The 18042-nt window shown below is 38.9% G+C and overlaps 1 protein-coding gene across 2 annotated transcripts; it reads left to right on the forward strand.

The window, feature by feature from the left end:
* Positions 1-1554: 1554 nt before the first annotated feature.
* Positions 1555-15049, forward strand: tars2 (threonyl-tRNA synthetase 2, mitochondrial). Of its 2 annotated transcripts, none has more exons than XM_062421917.1 (18): positions 1555-2066; positions 3710-3894; positions 3984-4098; positions 4455-4576; positions 5625-5733; positions 6634-6701; positions 6787-6865; positions 7619-7765; positions 7879-7977; positions 9674-9843; positions 9928-10090; positions 11271-11408; positions 11995-12072; positions 12933-13033; positions 13891-13992; positions 14128-14200; positions 14336-14450; positions 14796-15049. In XM_062421917.1, the coding sequence occupies exons 1-18, from the start codon at positions 1995-1997 to the stop codon at positions 14936-14938; spliced, it is 2079 nt and encodes a 692-aa protein (XP_062277901.1). In that variant the 5' UTR covers positions 1555-1994; the 3' UTR covers positions 14939-15049. The 2 variants fall into 2 exon arrangements, with proteins under 2 accessions (XP_062277901.1, XP_062277902.1); XM_062421918.1 differs by having other exon boundaries at positions 1556-2066; positions 3716-3894.
* The last annotated feature ends 2993 nt before the right edge of the window (positions 15050-18042 follow it).

Genomic DNA, 18042 nt, shown 5'->3' on the forward strand with positions numbered 1-18042 from the left:
CTGCTCTTGCTGTTCTCATCAATGATGCTATATCACTGGTCTTTGAGTGTCCAATCCTTTCTGGTGTGATGAACATGCACACATCCTGCAGCAAATATTTGTCACAGTGAATATATGCATACTTTTAAGATGTGGATTCTTTTTTTTTCTACATAGAGTATATCACAGTAACATGAGGAAGACTTTTTCTTTTCTTTTTTTTTAAAGAAATCACTTGAGTCTCAGTGCTTTCATGGAAATACTTGTATCCAATTTTCACACATATTCACTATTTCTGTCATTTTGTTTGTGGTTGCACCGTTGACTGTAAGCAGCAGGTGCTTTGTGTTAGTTTAACAACAGAGGCTATTTGCTGTTTTCTATAACATTTTCTTCTATAACCTTTCGCTCATTACCTCTTTGAGAAGACTGATTTTTGTTTCTTTTTCTTACTTTCAACACCTGAACACTAAAATGCACACTGTTGTTGCAGAGCCACATTCTTGACATGTAATTTAAAACTTTGTAACACCAGTGTTTCAGTTTTACACCTCGCTATTCAACATTACATGGACCACACGTGCACATTGTGACAGTGACTGGTTGATAACCCAGTTTAGCAATAATTCAGTCATGACATTTACTGGAATGCCACTATTGGAAATTATCTTAAAAGGAGCCTAATTGTACCACATAATCACAATAATGATGCAAGAAGTTGTTGCGACAACCTTTCAGAGACAATGGACATTCACAGGGAAAAGTTTAATGGTGGCCTGTGTGCTATTAATCTCTAGTTAACAGTAAATAATTCAGATTTGATATTAGCGGAACTGTTTATTCTTAAAATACCAGCTCTCCTTATTATTATTTTAGAAAGACATCTTGCTATTAAACATTTAACTTGTGTACATACCAAACTTCTAACCACTAAATCACACATTTAGTCTGCTTTTAACCATATTCACCATGGACATGTGACAATGGTGTGTGAGCACATACTGGGCGCAGCCCCATGTTTTAAAACCCACAAAGAGTGCAGTAAAGTGCTGATAATCCCACCATAGTGAACCACAGTGAATTGGTCCTGATGTTGCTAGTTTGGAGTGATGTCACCAACTCAGTGATGGAAACTCTTCTCTGTTAAAATGCAGAAGTGTTTCAGCTCCCCCATGTGGTCATTCAGTGGTACCTCATCTTTAGTTTTTATTTTTAGTTACACATACCAGTCTAAACCAATCCCTCTGGAAATGGTCAAAACCAAAACATCACGCCCCGTATTCCGTATTATTAGTTTATTAACTTACGAAGGCCTCCTAATGCTATACTAGTCTACCTGCGCTCAGTTTTTAAGTTCAACATTTTATAACTTTTTTTCATTGCGTCTTTGTTGAAATAGTTTCCACAAAATAATCTTTAAAATATTTGATCAGTTAAAATAGTTTTCGTCGAGGTTGAGATATAATTTGCATTTAGTTTGATTTTCTCTATTTAGTTACTGATGTGGCAGCAGATAGTGGATGGCTCATAAAGCAAAGTGCGCAATTTTCCCCACATGGAGCTCATGATGCAGCAGGTCGGTGGCGCTCAGTGTTGAAAACCACGCAGTTTAGCTGATCTCATATCATTATGGATGGGTTTGTGTTGTGCTTCGCTTTCCAAAGTGAAAACGAGTTGTTCGTTAACATTTCAGTATATTTTTAATCCAGTGAAATGCCCGACTGTGCATGGCTTCAGGTGTTGAATCGGGTTATTATTCCACAGCCCTGTCGAAATAGCTGCAGATGTGTCCCCATTTATCCGTGTGTGTAGCTGCGCTGTGGACGCGCGCTCTGGTGTATCCGCTCAGGAGCGCGCACGCAGCGTCACAGTGTTCCATTCACCTACTACGTCACCGCCGCTGTCCTTAATCCGTGCTTCCGCCGTTATGGCCGCTCGCAGGGAAGAGTGTAGGTGAATGAGGCGTGTTTGTTGGGAAATGAGCGCATGTGTGTGTGTAGACGTGTGTGTTTGGGATGGCAGTGACACAGCTGCTCCGGCAGGTTATCTGTCGGTCGACACTTGGCGTGCACAGGAAGTACAGCAAGGTGCGAGAGTGTTTTTACTGTGACTGCAGCTAACTAACATTAGCCTTCAGTGTGGGATGTGTTGAGAGCTGCAGCTGCTGGGGGCATAGATGTGTTATTGTCTCATAGGTTAATTATTTGTACTCTTATTGATGATTTTCTGTTTGTCTTAGGTGTTTTGATAAAAGCCTGGTGCTTGAGTTTTGGACAGACAGCTTTAATTACTTATGTATGGGATGAAGAATACAAATATATAAATTTAAAGGAGTGTACTACAGTATATACAGTATTTGATATGAGTGAAATGGGCCCAATCATATCCTCCACTTCCTCTCACTGCTCTCTCTCTCGCTCTCATTTGTTTATGAGACTCTAAAAAGTTATCACATTAATACTGTATGTAATATTCTGACTTTTGATATATGGCACTACTTTATAGAGCTGCAATGATCAGTTGATTGACCTTGAAAATTGATCTGTAACTCTAAAAAGACAAGAAAAATGCCAAAATTCTCTGGTTCCAGCTACCTAAATGTGAATATTTCTGTTTGAATGTTTTATCCTCTATGCCAGTTAAACTAAATATTTTTGGGTTGTGGATTATCTGTTGGGACAACAGGACATTTGACATTGCATCGTGGGCTTAATGAAACAGTAATCAACATTTTTCAACATTTTCTGATACTTCATAGACAAAACAACTTATTGCTTGATCAAGAAATAATGAAAGATGAATTGATAATAAATATAATTGTTGCATCCCTACATTACATTACTATTCTATGGTAATACTATTAAATGAGTGATATAGTTAGAGGAAAATCCATTAAGCTGAGGAAAAGATAACCTTGAAACTTTTATCACATTGCTGATAATCATATGATGTAGTATCAATACAGTGTTGATATTGGTGTATCAATACACACCGGTTTATTAGGTACACTTAGTTAAAACTAATGTTCAGTTTTTGTTTAATCTGTTTTAAACAGCTTTATGGTCTTTTTTGAGGATGTAGTTTGTGATGCTGTTGAATTGTACTGTGTTGCACTGAGAGATGTTTCAAATATTTTGTCCACCATTGCTGATATAAATGGGGAGGACAAAATATAAATGCTGCTTCATATAATGCATGATAATTCAACAGCATCACAAATTGAAGCCTCCAAATTGACCATAAAGTTTAATCAACAGTTCAAACAAAAACTGAAGCTTATCATGTTCATGAAGGTCAGATTTTTAGTTGAGTTTAGGTGCAACAGTTATAAATACTGAAGGGTGATTTTCTAATATTTTTATTCACCCTATTTATACCAATGAAGGTACTCTTCACTTTAAACTAGGGCTGGGGATACAGTTTATGATGGAAAAAATGAATGTAGAAAAGATGTTAAAACAGGCTGAGGCATTTATAATTTGTGAAGGCACTCAACAAGAACGGATAAAGTTAAGAATATGGCAGAATGGTGACACATTTCAGAGTTTAAACTGAGAAGAAGATGAAATTCAAATTCGTATGACATTGTTATAACAAAAATTACAACACTACAATAGAAAAACTACAATTTTATATTATCTCTCTCTCTTCTATTGGCCCCAACCCCTCACTTCACATTTCACTTCTGTCACCTGCTCATCTTTTCATTACCTGCATCTTTCCTGTCCAGCTGCAGGTTTCGCCTGCTTTATCGGAGCGGCTGCGAGTCTTTGAGTCTCTCAGGGGGAAACAAGACCAGAAGAAAAGAGCTAAAGCTACAGAGAAGAAGCCTCTCAGTATCCAATTGTCTGATGGCCGAACAGTAAAGGGAACAGCTGGCGTCACCACACCTGTCTCTGTTGCTCAGAGTATCCGGTAAATACACAATACATACAGATATGTATCCTACAATCGTTTTTGTTGTAGCTTCATTGTTATAACTGTTACTGCATGTGTTGTTGCAGTGTGAAAGGAGCGTTGGTCAGTAAGGTGAATGGAGAGCTGTGGGAGCTCGGACAGGCTTTAGAGACGGACTGTGAACTACAACTTCTTGGGTTTGACACACTTGAGGGAAGACAGGTAATTACATTTCTTTAATGCTGCCTTTACCTTGTGTTTACACATTACCTTTAAAGGTAGATCTTAATATTCTAAGATATAATTATCATATCAATTTTCTTTTCCCAATCACCCTTTCATGACTTGAGTGGAAGACATCTTAAAAGTGAAGGAAGGACAGGTGGATAATTGGGATGAAACATTAGAGGGCATTAAATGACAACAGTGTTGCTAATAGATAACATGACATTTCGAGACCAGCTTTCATTGATAGATCTTTCCAACCCATATAGAAACCTTTCAAATGAAGAATGACAGCACCTACACCTCCTAGATTTCTACATCTGAACTTCTCTGCACCTCTGTCTTCTTGACAGGCAGCATGGAGGACAGGAGCGTGTGTCCTGGGCGCGGTGTTGGAAGGCGTATTTGGTGCCGAGGTGTGCAGAGAAGGAGCGTCGGAGCTCGGGCTGTACTGTGACCATCTGCTGGAGAACAGGTGAGACACACTGATAAAGGAACAGAGGTCACGTCATCACTGAGTGCATTGTCAATTCACACATCAAATTTCAAGTTGATGATGATTTCAAGATACTTCAGTAAATCAGAAAGTTCTTTGTGGTTGTATTGAGTTAAAAGTTGCTTTTTACCATTGAAATGGTTTCCATGAAGGGAAATGAACAGAATCAAACATGTCATTGTGGAAAATAGCCTCAGCTAGTCAAAATGCTTGAACTCAAATATTTTGAACACTTGTTTTCATTAAAACTGAACTAAATAGAAAAGTGTTGAAAATAATGCAGTGCAAACATCGCTGCCTTTTTGCTGAGGATTTGAAGATTGTGAACATTGATGCATCTTTTCTTTTAGGCTTTAAAGTTAACAACAGTGACTTAAGTATAAAAAAATGATGTTGTTTTTATAGATGAGAAAACTGTATTAATGTTAGGCCACTGAGAATTTCAACTGAAAAATTAATGCTAACAATTACACTTAAAGTCCCTTATTTAGCGTTTATATATATTATACAAACAGTAAATAAATGTTTATATGTTTACAACACATTATAATGAGTTATTAGAGATATAAGTTCTATTTCATGTATTTGGCAACAGCTATAAGTCCTGTTATGGGAATTCATAACTAGATGGTGTAAGCCAACAATGAATGTCAATGTTGTAAATCACATAGTAGTTATATAGTAATGTTTCCATATTTGCTTAAAACCTCATTATAGTGTGTATAGTAGTGTATTAAGTGTTTGTATGTTGTTATATATGCTGCTTGGATTGGGAATGCTAAACAAAGTTCTGTTGTATTTTAGGTGCAATGACAATAGATTATCTATCTATCTATTGCTTATAAAAGCTAAATATCGGGACTTAAAATATAGTGTTACAAAAGTGATAATTTAATGATATTTGGTTTTGTTTTCTAAGCTTCTGTTCATCTAAGCCGATGTTTCTACCACACAACCTGGCTCTGTCACAGCTTTTTCAGCTTTTGATGTTTCTTTTTTTTTTTCCTGAATCTGTGCTCACCCAAAGCATCCTGTCTATGAGCGATGTGGAGGAGAGATGTAAAGCAGCTGCAGCCCTCAAACTTCCTCTGTCCAGGCTGGAGCTCAATACAGAAGAGATCCAGGAGCTTTTCCAGGTTAGAAACTCACTCCCTCTGTGTTGAAACAGAGATGACAAATAGATCATTTTTTCCATAGAAAACACTTTTGACTTGCCATAGCAAGTAAAGCACAGGTGTAACTAATAATATTAATAACTGCTCATTTTCTTTTATAGTATCCCAGCATGAGCCAGCATGCACAATACCAAGTCTCTGAAACTGGCTCACAAAAATGAACTGCAGTCGTTATCAAATGTCGTTAATGACACCTGTGCTTCTCCTGCAGACGTGTCAGTGTGTCTGCCTTGAAGATATAGTGTTTTGAAGATATAGTTTGTTGTTTAAAAGATGTAGAATGTTTGATTAGTGTTTTTTCCCCCACTTAAATCTTTTTAACAACATATTGTTACTTTACATAATGGCAATAACTAAAATATAACAAGACTAACACCCGCACACAGAAAAACAAACAAACAAAAAATAACAGAAACCATCTGTTTGGGATGGTAATTCACATTTTTCCATCATTCATGGAGCTTATAAGCGTTTTATGTTTTCACTTTGCTAATTCTGCCCTTCTGGTGTTGATTTGTTATTTCTTAATGGATCATAAATCCCATTAAGATTAAGAATTAACAGAACAATATAATAATATAAATAGTATAACAGTGACCTGCTGTCATTCTTCCGTACTAACTCACACTGTACCTGCAGCAGCTTGTGTCACTGAGCGTTTATATATGTTGACTTCTGCTAATGTGCTGTTCTCAGTGATAATTCTCACTGTGTGGGAGTGGCTCGTATTTATGAATACAAATGATACAGTCTGCTGTCCTAGTATTTGCTTATAAAGGTCAGGCTTCTTCTTATTGTCCTGTTGTCTATATTTAACTCATAAATATGAATGATCTGTGTGTTTTGTGGGTGTTGTTACAGAACAGTAAGCTGAGACTGCAGCTTCTTGAAGAGCAGATGAATGACGGCCCCACTGTCTCAGTTTACAGGCACGTATAAGTACCCACACCTGATGTTGACTTACTCGCTAGTGTCTTGTAAACCCTCACTAAAAGACTTTTATGTGTGATGCAGGTGTGGAGACAGCATAGCAGTCTGTAATGGCCCCCTCCTCCCACACACTGGCCTCCTCAAGGTCTTTAAGATGCTCCAGGTATGTGTGTGTGTTGTGTGTGTGTGTGTGTGTGTGTAATCATCTGTCCTCTGCATGGCCCTGTGTGGTTTTGTCTCCTGTTTCTGTTTTCTTGTCGTTGAATTTTAATTTCACAACTGCTCCGGAATGTCATTATTTCTTAAATTTAGTGAATTAGCAACTTTATTAAATTGCAGCTTGTGGATCGATGGGTAGTGCCCTGAAAGCCAAACACTGTTTTATCTATTATAATTCTATTATTTTATTATAATTTGATACTTTGAACCTATTTTAAAGTAAAAACAGCAAACGAAAAATGACATTTAGAATTTATGTGGCAGACGATGGTCAAAGATGCTGGATGAACCTTGTGTAATCGTTAAAAATATGTTTGGAATATTTTGGAAACATTTGTCACCATCCGTCTTGTTGGACACATGCTGGGTAAATGGAATTTTCCTCGTTTTTATTGATCCAGCGAACAGGAGGTGTTTTCCATACTGGGCTGTCACTGGGCAGACTGGGATTCCATGGCAGCAAATCTGGAAATATCAACAGCAGGATGTTGTGTTTTTCAGAGGCCAGTTTCCTGTTCTGGTCTCTTACAAACACACTGCCATCCATCACACATGCTGTCACCCTCATCGGTCCAGCCTTCCTCTTCTGGCTGACCCTCACTCTCCCTTTCTTTTCCCTCTATTTACTCATTATTTCTTCTCTCCCTTTTCACATCCACTGCTCCACACTGTCCTCGTCTGCCCTCTCACATCCCAGCTGTCGACCGTGACCCTGGCCAATCAGACAGAGTCCGCAAGTTTGATGCGTCTGTTAGGTGTGGCCTTTCCAGGGGAGAAGGATAAGGAGGAGTGGGAGAAGGAGCAGGATGAGGCACGGAGGAGGGACCACAGACGCATTGGGACGGTAAAATAGAAATTCACATTAGAAGAGTTGATTAGATTCAACTATTAAGTAAAAAATGAATAGTGAAAAAAGTGATTCCTGGTCATAAATGTCATTTATCTGTGCTTTCACAGGACCAGGAGCTGTTCTTCTTCAACGACGTCAGTCCAGGCAGCTGCTTCTTCCTTCCTAAAGGAGCCCACATCTACAGCACTCTCACTGACTTTATTAAGGTGACCATACACGCTGTGTACTTTATTCTATATAGAAGAGCATTTTGATCAGCTGTAGGTTTTACTTTAAAAGAGTTTCCACCAATTTAGCATTGCTCCCATACAACGTGGTTGGACTCATGATGGACAGTTTGGATGAAGCAGAACCAGAGATATTATATTATATTATATATTTTTTAATATATACATATATATATATATAGATATTTATATCTATATATATATATATCTATATATAGATATTTATATCTATAAATATATCTATATATATCTATATATATATATATATATATCTATACATATATATATCTATCTATCTATCTATCTTCCTTGTCAAAACCTAGCAACTATATTTCCCACAATGCAACTTTACCACTTATGGTTCCCTCACAGATTCAGATGTGTCATGCTAGTAGCAGCAACTGTAGCCTCAAGCTGCTGACCTCAAGTAGAGATGAGGAGCAGGCTGCGAAGGTCTGGTGACCTCACTTCTTTCTAGCTCCACACCCCCAGATTATTTTCATTTTCAAATTCATAGTATTTGGCCGAGCTGAGGCAGTTTGAGATTTTTTGCAGCTCCATCTGGACCCATAAAAGGCTCTATACAACTTTTTTCCACATAATGCAGATGTACTCCCTAAATAGCAATACTTTTCTAGGTTTACAGAACACTTACATTATTATCCCTTATTATTATTATTATTATTATTATTATTATTATTATTTGGGACATGCTGGGATACTTATTATTATTCCCCTGATTTGGGACCTTGTCTTTACAAAGTAGAAAATGATCATAGAGCTGAAAAATATGAAAACTGCTACAAAACACCACTCAGATAGCCACACAGACACAAGTTAATTTGTACTCTGAACCCTTAAAAGAGATTACATATAAATGAGGAAACAGTGAACGAAATATGAAACCAAAGATTCTGTTTCTTGTCAGTGTTAATGGGTCAATATGCGTCACCTGACCTGCTCTTAACCAGTATTAGACACCAGTCTGTACAGTAATTCAGAATTGTGTAGTTATTATAAAATCATTACGCAATTACTTTAAACCCTGTAGTCTATGTTTGGCTTTCTCAGACGTCAGTCACTCTCTTTTTTGACAGCAAAGATAGTAAAATATTGAATAAAAAATAACCACTTCACCTCTGCCCTAAATGAACTGAAACTTGATCACCGTGTTGAGTTCTGTAAATGCAACTAAAAGTGAAATACCTCACGTGTCTTAATCGATAATGCTAACTTCAACTATGACTATAGTTCTGTCTGTAATTACAAAATGCAGCTGATTCAGTGTTTCCTTCATTTGGTTAATATAGGATGTTATTCGTGTATGATTTAGACTATTTTTCAGTAAAAATGTTAAAACTCCTGAAAACCTAAGCCAAGTTCCCATGTCTTGCTTGCCTTCCAGTCCACCACCCCCCTCAAAAAAACTGCATTGGTCACCGTGCCTAACAACTTTCTTGCGGAAGCCCTGAACACACATGTCCATACATTAACATAACAGTAAATGCAATAAATGAACTGTGTTAATTGCACCCTCGGGATGCACATGTTCATATCAGCCATCAGGATATTGCTTTTGTTAGCCTTCAATTATTACAATGTTGTGACAGTCTGACCGTGTCTTGAACTCATTGTCTCAATGTCTCACACTTCCTTCCTTACTGACTTCTTGCAGAGTGAATACCGAAGGCGAGGTTTCACCGAGGTCGTGACCCCGACTCTGTACAGCACTGCATTATGGGAGCGCTCAGGCCACTGGGAACACTACAGCGAGAACATGTTCACTGTGACATCAAAGGGCTCTCAGATCTACGCACTCAAACCCATGAACTGCCCCGCACACTGGTGGGCACACACCACATACATACACACACTCACATTTACACACTCCTGTACTCCAGTGCTCTGACTCTCCTGTCCTGTGCTCAGCCTCATTTTTGAGCAGCGTGTGCGTTCGTGGCGGGAGCTTCCTCTGCGATGGGCCGACTTTGGGGCGCTACATCGTAATGAGCTCTCTGGAGCTCTAGGAGGTCTCACTCGTGTTCGCAGATTCTGCCAAGATGATGCTCACATCTTCTGCACACCTGAGCAGGTACACCCTTAGCACATAAATATACTGATTTTCTATTTATTTTTTGTATTTTTTATAGCAATTTCAATTTTGTAGACCACAGCATACTTCTTAAAGGATACATTTACAACTTTTTAGGTCTTGTCAGGTGCTGATATGAATATTGAAACAGGTTTTGCTTGCTGTAATCATTACTGTAATTCCTCCTGTTCATACTGACCATTAGAAGATCCCTATAAAAGTGCTTAATATGTAAGTGATGAGGTACAAAATCCAGTTGTCGTTTTCAAGGTCCAGTGTAGGGTTTATTGATCATCGGTATCCAACTTTGAGGTTGCAGATCGCAACCAGCTGAATAACCCCCCCAAGGTAACGACAACACAAAGATTCTTATTTTCAGATTATACACTAATTTACACTGAGGAATGTTATATTTTAAATTCTACACACTGCATCTTTAAGCAAAAATGTATTTGAAGATATGAGGCTTCAGCTGCCTCTTTGTGAGTGAAGTCACATATTATCTTTAAATTAACTTTTAAATACACTTTTGGACTGCAGATTTTGTCGCCCATCATTTGCATTGACTGTGCATTATGAAGGGATCTCTTAATGGTCACTATATAAACAGGAGGAATGATTACTGCAAGAAAAATGTGTCAGTGTTTGTTTGAGTACCTGAATATTGTTTAAGGACCCTTGAAAAATGTATGAACTTATTTGTTAAGGTATAGAAACTGCAAATGGGACACATGTGGAACCATATTACGATGATTAGATGGGTTGTACAAATAACTCCTGAGACATTCCAGGTGGCCGCTGCCTGAATGAATGAAGGTCTTTGTCCTGTTCAAACATTACACCTCCATATGTGCATCTCAGTGGCTGTACAGTCTGTGTAATCCCGATCCCCTATATAGTTCCCTGGAATGTTCCCATGATACTGATTGTGCTCCTCCAGCATCTCTGTTGACATCCTGTCGAGTCACAGAGATCATAGTCACATGATAAGAATCACTACTTCAGCATTGAAATACTAATTTAATCTCTGGAGCACTCAGAGCTTTACAGTAAATACAGTGGAAGATTTTTTTTCTTTTTTCTTCCCAACTTGGTTTGAATTGAACCCCTTGAACTTTTGCTCTAAGCGTAGTCTCTAAGCTCATTGTTAGCCTTGTCCTTTTCCCATTTTTCTTTCCAGCTGGAAGAAGAGATTGTTGCTTGTTTGGACTTTGTGAGGAGTGTTTATCAAGTGTTTGGGTTTTCCTTCCACTGCCTCTTGTCTACACGTCCCACACCGTGCCTCGGAGAGCCTGAACAGTGGGACAATGCTGAACAGGTACACACACATTTTAATCATATTTTGTTTTGCTGAATATAAAGTAAAGGGCCAAAACATACTTAGTCCTCGACAGGACCAGCTGTTCAAATGTGTATGTCCTATAAATCACAGCTACAGTAAAAAGTCTTTTAACAAGATGACACAGTATAATGATATCCACTTAAGCAATCATTTATGCGGGTGGTACTTTCCAGTAGAGGGCTGCTCTGTGTCGAGCTGCTGGTTAGATGTAAATCTCTAAATCTCCCCATGGATGCCTTTTTAAATAGGCACAGCAGCAATTTAAGCTGATTCAATTGAGTGTAATTGAACATTATGGTTCCTTGGTCCCACAGCTCCTTTATACACACACACACACATCGTAATGTGCATTAATGTACTTACCCTTTTTACTATGCCTACTTACTGTGTGTGTGTGTGTGTGTGTGTGTGTGTGTGTGTGTGTGTGTGTGTGTGTGTGTGTGTGTGTGTGTGTGTGTGTGTGTGTGTGTGTGTGTGTGTGTGTGTGTGTGTGTGTGTGTGTGTGTGTGTGTGTGTGTGTGTGTGTGTGTGTGTGTGTGTGTGTGTGTGTGTGTGAGAGCAGCAGTTGGAGAGAAGTCTGCAGCAGTTTGGTGAGCGGTGGGAGTTGAACCCAGGAGACGGAGCGTTCTACGGACCAAAGGTCAGTGGGAAGGGCAACATACAGTGAAGGAAACTGATTTCTACACACAAGTGCAAATATTGTTTATCGCAGAATCTGTTGCAATTAGCCAAAAGACTGTTGGTCCCCTACTCACTGTATTCTTTGGCAGAGTTCTCCGTCATGGTAAAAGCTACTTCTAATTAGTTTATTCAACCTCAGAGCTGCAACATTTAGTCAATTATAATCAATGTTGATCTTGGGAATCAGCGTATTTCCCAAAATGTTGCACCTTTTCTTCAAAGGCAGTGCTTAGATGGCATCACAGTCTCACTTTTATGTTTAACTCATTTTAGTATTTCTATTTGATTCTTTTTGCTTCTGGCTTCGCAGAGACATTCTGAGCACTAAATGATGACAGTCATCACTGTCACTGTCTGAGGCCACAGAAACACAAATAAATATTCGGTGTTGTTCACAGAATATTTATAGTTATGGTGTTTTTGTATGAAAATAGAAAGAGGCGTAACTTGGTTTTCTTTGAGGCGATTTCATATTTACACTACTCGTCCAAGAAGGCAGTAAACATCAAGAGGAAGTCAGCGTCAGGCGGGCTCATGTGGAGGCACAGAGAGTTGAGGTAGGTCAAGACAGGGTGGGGTTAGACACACAAACACACTCGATGAAACAGACATTCCTCATAACCATGTAGCTAGGGTGTGTGTGCCACAGTTAGCTAGTGGAGCATCTCTCAGCAACTCGTTTTTATTACTGTTCACAAAAATCTAATCTGTCTCCAGCAGCGTCTCTGAGGTCAGAGCTCTAAATACAGATGTGTATATTTTGGCTTGAATAGAGAAATGAATCCTGATATTAACACACGCCTAAATGTTTCATCACAGATCGACATCCAGATCAAAGATGCCATTGGAAGACAACACCAGTGTGCCACAATCCAGTTGGACTTCCAGCTGCCTATCAGATTTGATCTCCAGTATGTTGGGTGAGTTGGTCATGATGATTTGGCCTTCTGTCCTTTTTACACCTGTATTGATTTAAACCTGCACGTTGGCACTTGAGTAGCATGTGCTTGTTTGTTTGATAAACCCACATGCTTGCTGTCTATGATGTCCTGTAATTGCTCAAGTTTAAATTGCACAAATCTAACTTCATAGGGGTCTAATTTGATCAATAAAGATTAGCCCTTTATTGAATTTATGAGTTCAGGCCAACACTATCTGTTTCTGCCTTTAACCTTGTTATGCCTGTTATCAGTCTGCCCTACTTCCCTCATGGTCTCTGACACTCCATGTGCAGTCGGAGTGACCAAAAAGGATTAAATCATTTATCACTGTATATGTGAGTTTTATATTGTTACACTGGTTTGTCATGAGACAGCACATTTTCCATAAATGCAACTGAGCCTTTGCTCACTATAATCATCCCTCCTGTTAACACTGACCATGAGAAGATTACTTGACTATAATTAATAGTCAGGTGAAAGGGGTGTATGTTTATTAGCGGCCATTTTCACCACCGTTCAAGTAGCTACTGTACATTTAGAAATCCCCAGCCTTCAGCAGAGCTCTTTGAATGCCTGGTATTGCAAGACTAGTAAACTAACTAATTAAATACTCTACAGATTAAGATGCTTATTCACATTAATGTACAATACAACACAGAATTCCCAACACAGTCTTACTGATGGATTTGCACACAATATCCCAATAAACCCACATATATTATAGGAAAGATGCCACGATATACAGATTAAAAACTCTTGGATTATTGACAAATGAATGTTGCCTGTATATATTGTCATATCACCCAACCCCCTTACCATTTTTACCTTTCTCTCAGGCAAGATGGGCAGTTACACAGACCAGTAATGATCCACAGAGCAGTGCTGGGATCGCTGGAGAGAATGTTTGCTATACTGGCTGAAAACTTTGGGGGAAAATGGTGAGAAGACAATAATAATCATAATAATGATTATAATAAAAATAATGATAATACAGAGTCGGACACATTTTATTAGGCTGTTATGAAACTATCTGTACCTGAACCTTCAGTCTCTCTCTCTTTTCCCTCAATGAGGCCACTGTGGTTGTCGCCAGCGCAAGTCATGGTTATTCCTGTGGGGGGCAACAGCGAGTCATACGCCAAGCAGGTCAGTCCATGATGAAGATTTCCTTGTGGTACAGCAGTAAACCATTTTTCTTCCTGGCTGTCATTATTAATTAGTTAATGTAAGAAGCACATGACAGATACAGTCTTCATTGACGTACTTCTCTGTTCTCATAAGGTGGCCCAGCAGTTCCGTGAAGCCGGCTTCATGGTTGATTTGAGTGAAGATCAGGGAGCGACCTTAAATAAGAAGATTCGTTCTGCTCAGCTGGCTCAGTACAACTACATATTTGGTAAAGATGAATAATAGGATGAAAACTGTAGCTACTTAAAATACCAAAGTCTGTCGCTGATGTTCTTTTCTTTTCTTTTTTTTTTGGCATTTTTGCCTTTATTGGGTGGTGGGCAGTGAAGAAACAAGGGGAGAGAAATGGGTATGACATGCATTACGGGTCCCTGGCTGAAGTCGAGCCAGGGACATTATAATTATGTGGCATGTACAGTAATCATTCGGCTGCCGGGGCAGTCCATCACTGATGTTCTTAAAGTTAACTTCACTAAATCAATCATTGCAATTAATATTTCTACACATGATACAGTTGAGCATTTTTAAAATGTTTCTTTGTATTTTTCTCCAGTTGTGGGAGATAAGGAGAGTGAGAGTGGAAGCGTGAATGTGCGGAGCAGAGGGGGAAAACAGTTGGGGAAGAGGCCAACAGAGGAGGTGCTGACTTCTCTCAAACATCTACGAGACACAAGGAGCAACCAAGATGAGTTTTGACAAAAAGTCATAGAAATAATGTTATAAATATATGTTTAATGTTCAAGCTGTTGTACTTAAGCTTTGTCGGAAGTGGCTGCCAAAATTTGTAATAAAGTATATAAAAAAATAGTTTTCATTCTTTGTTGATTTATCCATTAATGGCATTCGCTGATAAATTGGTGTCCTAAAAAGTACATAGTCTAGATAAAATGCTATTTTAAGATAGCTATCAGTCTAATATCAGCATTACTCAGCTACAGTTGCAATTTTGTTCACCAAAAGCCATTAAATATGCAAACCTCCTGCTTTCGTAAGGCTGTGTCATGATATCAGAATAGAAAACCAGGCATACCTTTAAAAGTCTGGAAGAAAGGGAGGATGCAGAGGGGGATTTGACTAAAATAGGAGAGGGAGCAGCAGTGTCAGGGCTGTGTGTTTTCATGTATTTAGTGGAAACAGCCAGAGTCAAGGTAAAGGTCAAAAGGATTGGAAGTTTTTCCCTTTTAATTGAGAGAGGGCAACAGGATGGAAAAGACATCAGTCACAACAGTGACATGGAAGGAGAGGGAGAGAGGGAGGTGTTGGCTACGAAAGAATAAACTGAGCCGACTGGACAAAAGCAACCGCTTCAGCAGAGCTGGTTGTGAAAAAGGTGGAGTGGATTGTGTGTTTAGTTCTTCTGTAGCTCTGTTAGTGGGATAGAGAGGAAAGGTGAGGCAGGTTCATGATGTTGATGTGCTGTCAGCCCGACACATCAGCAGATCTGACTGACGCTAATAGTAGTAGTAGTAGTAGTATATATTGTAGTATGGGACACACTTTGAGTCAATGGCAACTGAGTAGTTGAGCAGATATTACCTGCCAATAAATGTAAGCGGGTACTCAAAGCAGGCCTTCAACAGACTGTTAAAGGATTGATTCACCCAAGTTACAAAAGCATTTTTTTCTTCTGGCTTTATTGGTATTTATCCTTATGGATATTTTATGTAGTGATTATCTTTTTTTGTCTTGTATGTTAATTAGTGTTTTTTCTCCCATGTCCATTTTCATATATTTTTTAATTTATTATCATCTTTTGTTTTGTTCCATTGCTCTCTGAAGCACTTTGTAACTGTTGTTTTAAAAAGTGCCATACAAATAACATTACTATTGGTTTTATGTATCATGGTTTTCAGATGTACATCTAAGAATGTACATCTGGCGCACAGGTGGTCGAGTGGTTAAGAGCGCATGCCATGTATGCAGCGGACCCGGGTCCCGGCCGGCGGACCTTTCTGCATGTTACACCCGCCTCTCTCTTCTGTTATTTCCTGTCTCTCTCCTTTCAAAAAAATAAAGGTGTCTATGCCAGAGAAAATCTTTTTTTTTTAAATTAAAAAAATGTACATCTAAGAATTTTCAATAGCAGCATCTCTTTACAGATAGCAGCGTCTCTTTACAGATAGAAGAAGGATAGAAGTTTTCCAATGCTATAAACACTGCAAACAAAATCCAAGTGTGTTTTGGTGGTGGTAGAAATTTTACGGATTAACTGGCTCAAAACATAAAAAATAAATTAAACCAAAAATATCTAGATGTTAAAAATATATATGCTTTATTGTTATTTGGTTGAACTGACTCTTTAATAAGATACCTTGCTTGAGAAGGAGGTTAGTCTATTTTTTCCTGGTTTTGCTGTTGATATCATATATGTCTGTGTTACTAGTTCTCCTTGTTTTGAGCCTGTGATCTCAGTCTTCTGAAGTCAAAATGTGGAGATAAAATTGGGCTCAGACGTGGGATGCCAGCATTGCATAGTAGTGATGACATAGACCATTAGCTCCAGTAAACACTCCCGAAATCTTTACTTCAAAGATAACAATATCAAGTTCCCTCCCCGCTGCTCCCACCCTCAGTCCCGACTATCGTTTCACTACGTACACACATACACATAAAACGCACAAAGCAATCCTTCATCCAAATAGTGGAGTCGCACAGAGTTCATAGGAAATTATTTTTAGCTTATGGGGGTTTACCGAAAAAGATAAAGAGAATTAATTCAGGGAGGCATAGATGGATATCTACTACAATCTAATATAAGAGCAAGGACAAAGACCTCATGGGAAAACCATTAAGAACTGTCAATTTATGTAAGCTTAATTGTGCTTTACAGTGACAAACACGATAGAAGCAGCAGAGTATTGGCTTGAGAAAGTATTTAGTAATGAAGAAGCTCAACACTGGTTGTATAGTGACAGATTTTAGGATCACTGTTGTCCTAGAAGTCCTGCTTTCCTGGAAGGAGGCAGGGTGACGGTGACCCCAGCCGGGCAGGCAGAGGAGGAGGAGGAGGAAGATAAACAGGCTGCGCTGTATTGTTCTCCTGGTATCACTGAGAACCTGTCAGCCTGACTGATTGAAGGCTCAACCTCCCAAAATAGGCCCTGTGAGGCCGGGCTGCCTTTCCCTTCCATCCTGTTATAAATAACCCCTCTGTGTGTGTGTATGTGTGTGTGTGTGTGTGTGTGTTTTTTATAGTAGGGGCATAAAGAAAGAAAGTATGAGCAGAGAGAGAGATGTGACCACTGCCAAGCAGCCTTAGAAAGTGAAGCCACTGAAAACAATAACAGGAGGTCTGTGAGAGTCAGAGCCAACGGTGACAGGGACCCAGTAGTCAAGACCCTCTTCTCAACCCCCCCAAAAGCACACACTCACAGATTTAGACTCTTTAATGTGCTTGCAGTAATACTACACTCCCTCTCTCTTGAATCTCCAGGCTTAATGATTCAAAGTCATCTGCTCAAACAGCCGTGCCTTTGCTTTTGCTTTTGCTTTTGTGTGTCTGTGTGTGTTTGTGTGTGTGTATGTTTAAGTGGTGATGTTTGGATAGAGGCTTGTAAATTACCACCTGAGGGAATATCACTGGATTACTTTGCACTGTTTACTCTATTCAACAGGTTTGCCTGGCGTTAATGTTTTTCTTGTAAATACATGGCAGCACAAGCACACGCATAAAAACATATAATAAGAGTCTAAGCAGATAGGTGGGGACTCTTTGGCTTGTGTACTGTGCCGAGCAACAATCAAACACATTCCTCCTTCTCAATGTGAGACGCCGGAATAAAGTTGTCAGAAAGTTTTCT

Source organism: Scomber scombrus, chromosome 7 (assembly GCF_963691925.1).
Source record: "Scomber scombrus chromosome 7, fScoSco1.1, whole genome shotgun sequence".
Taxonomy (NCBI): domain Eukaryota; kingdom Metazoa; phylum Chordata; class Actinopteri; order Scombriformes; family Scombridae; genus Scomber; species Scomber scombrus.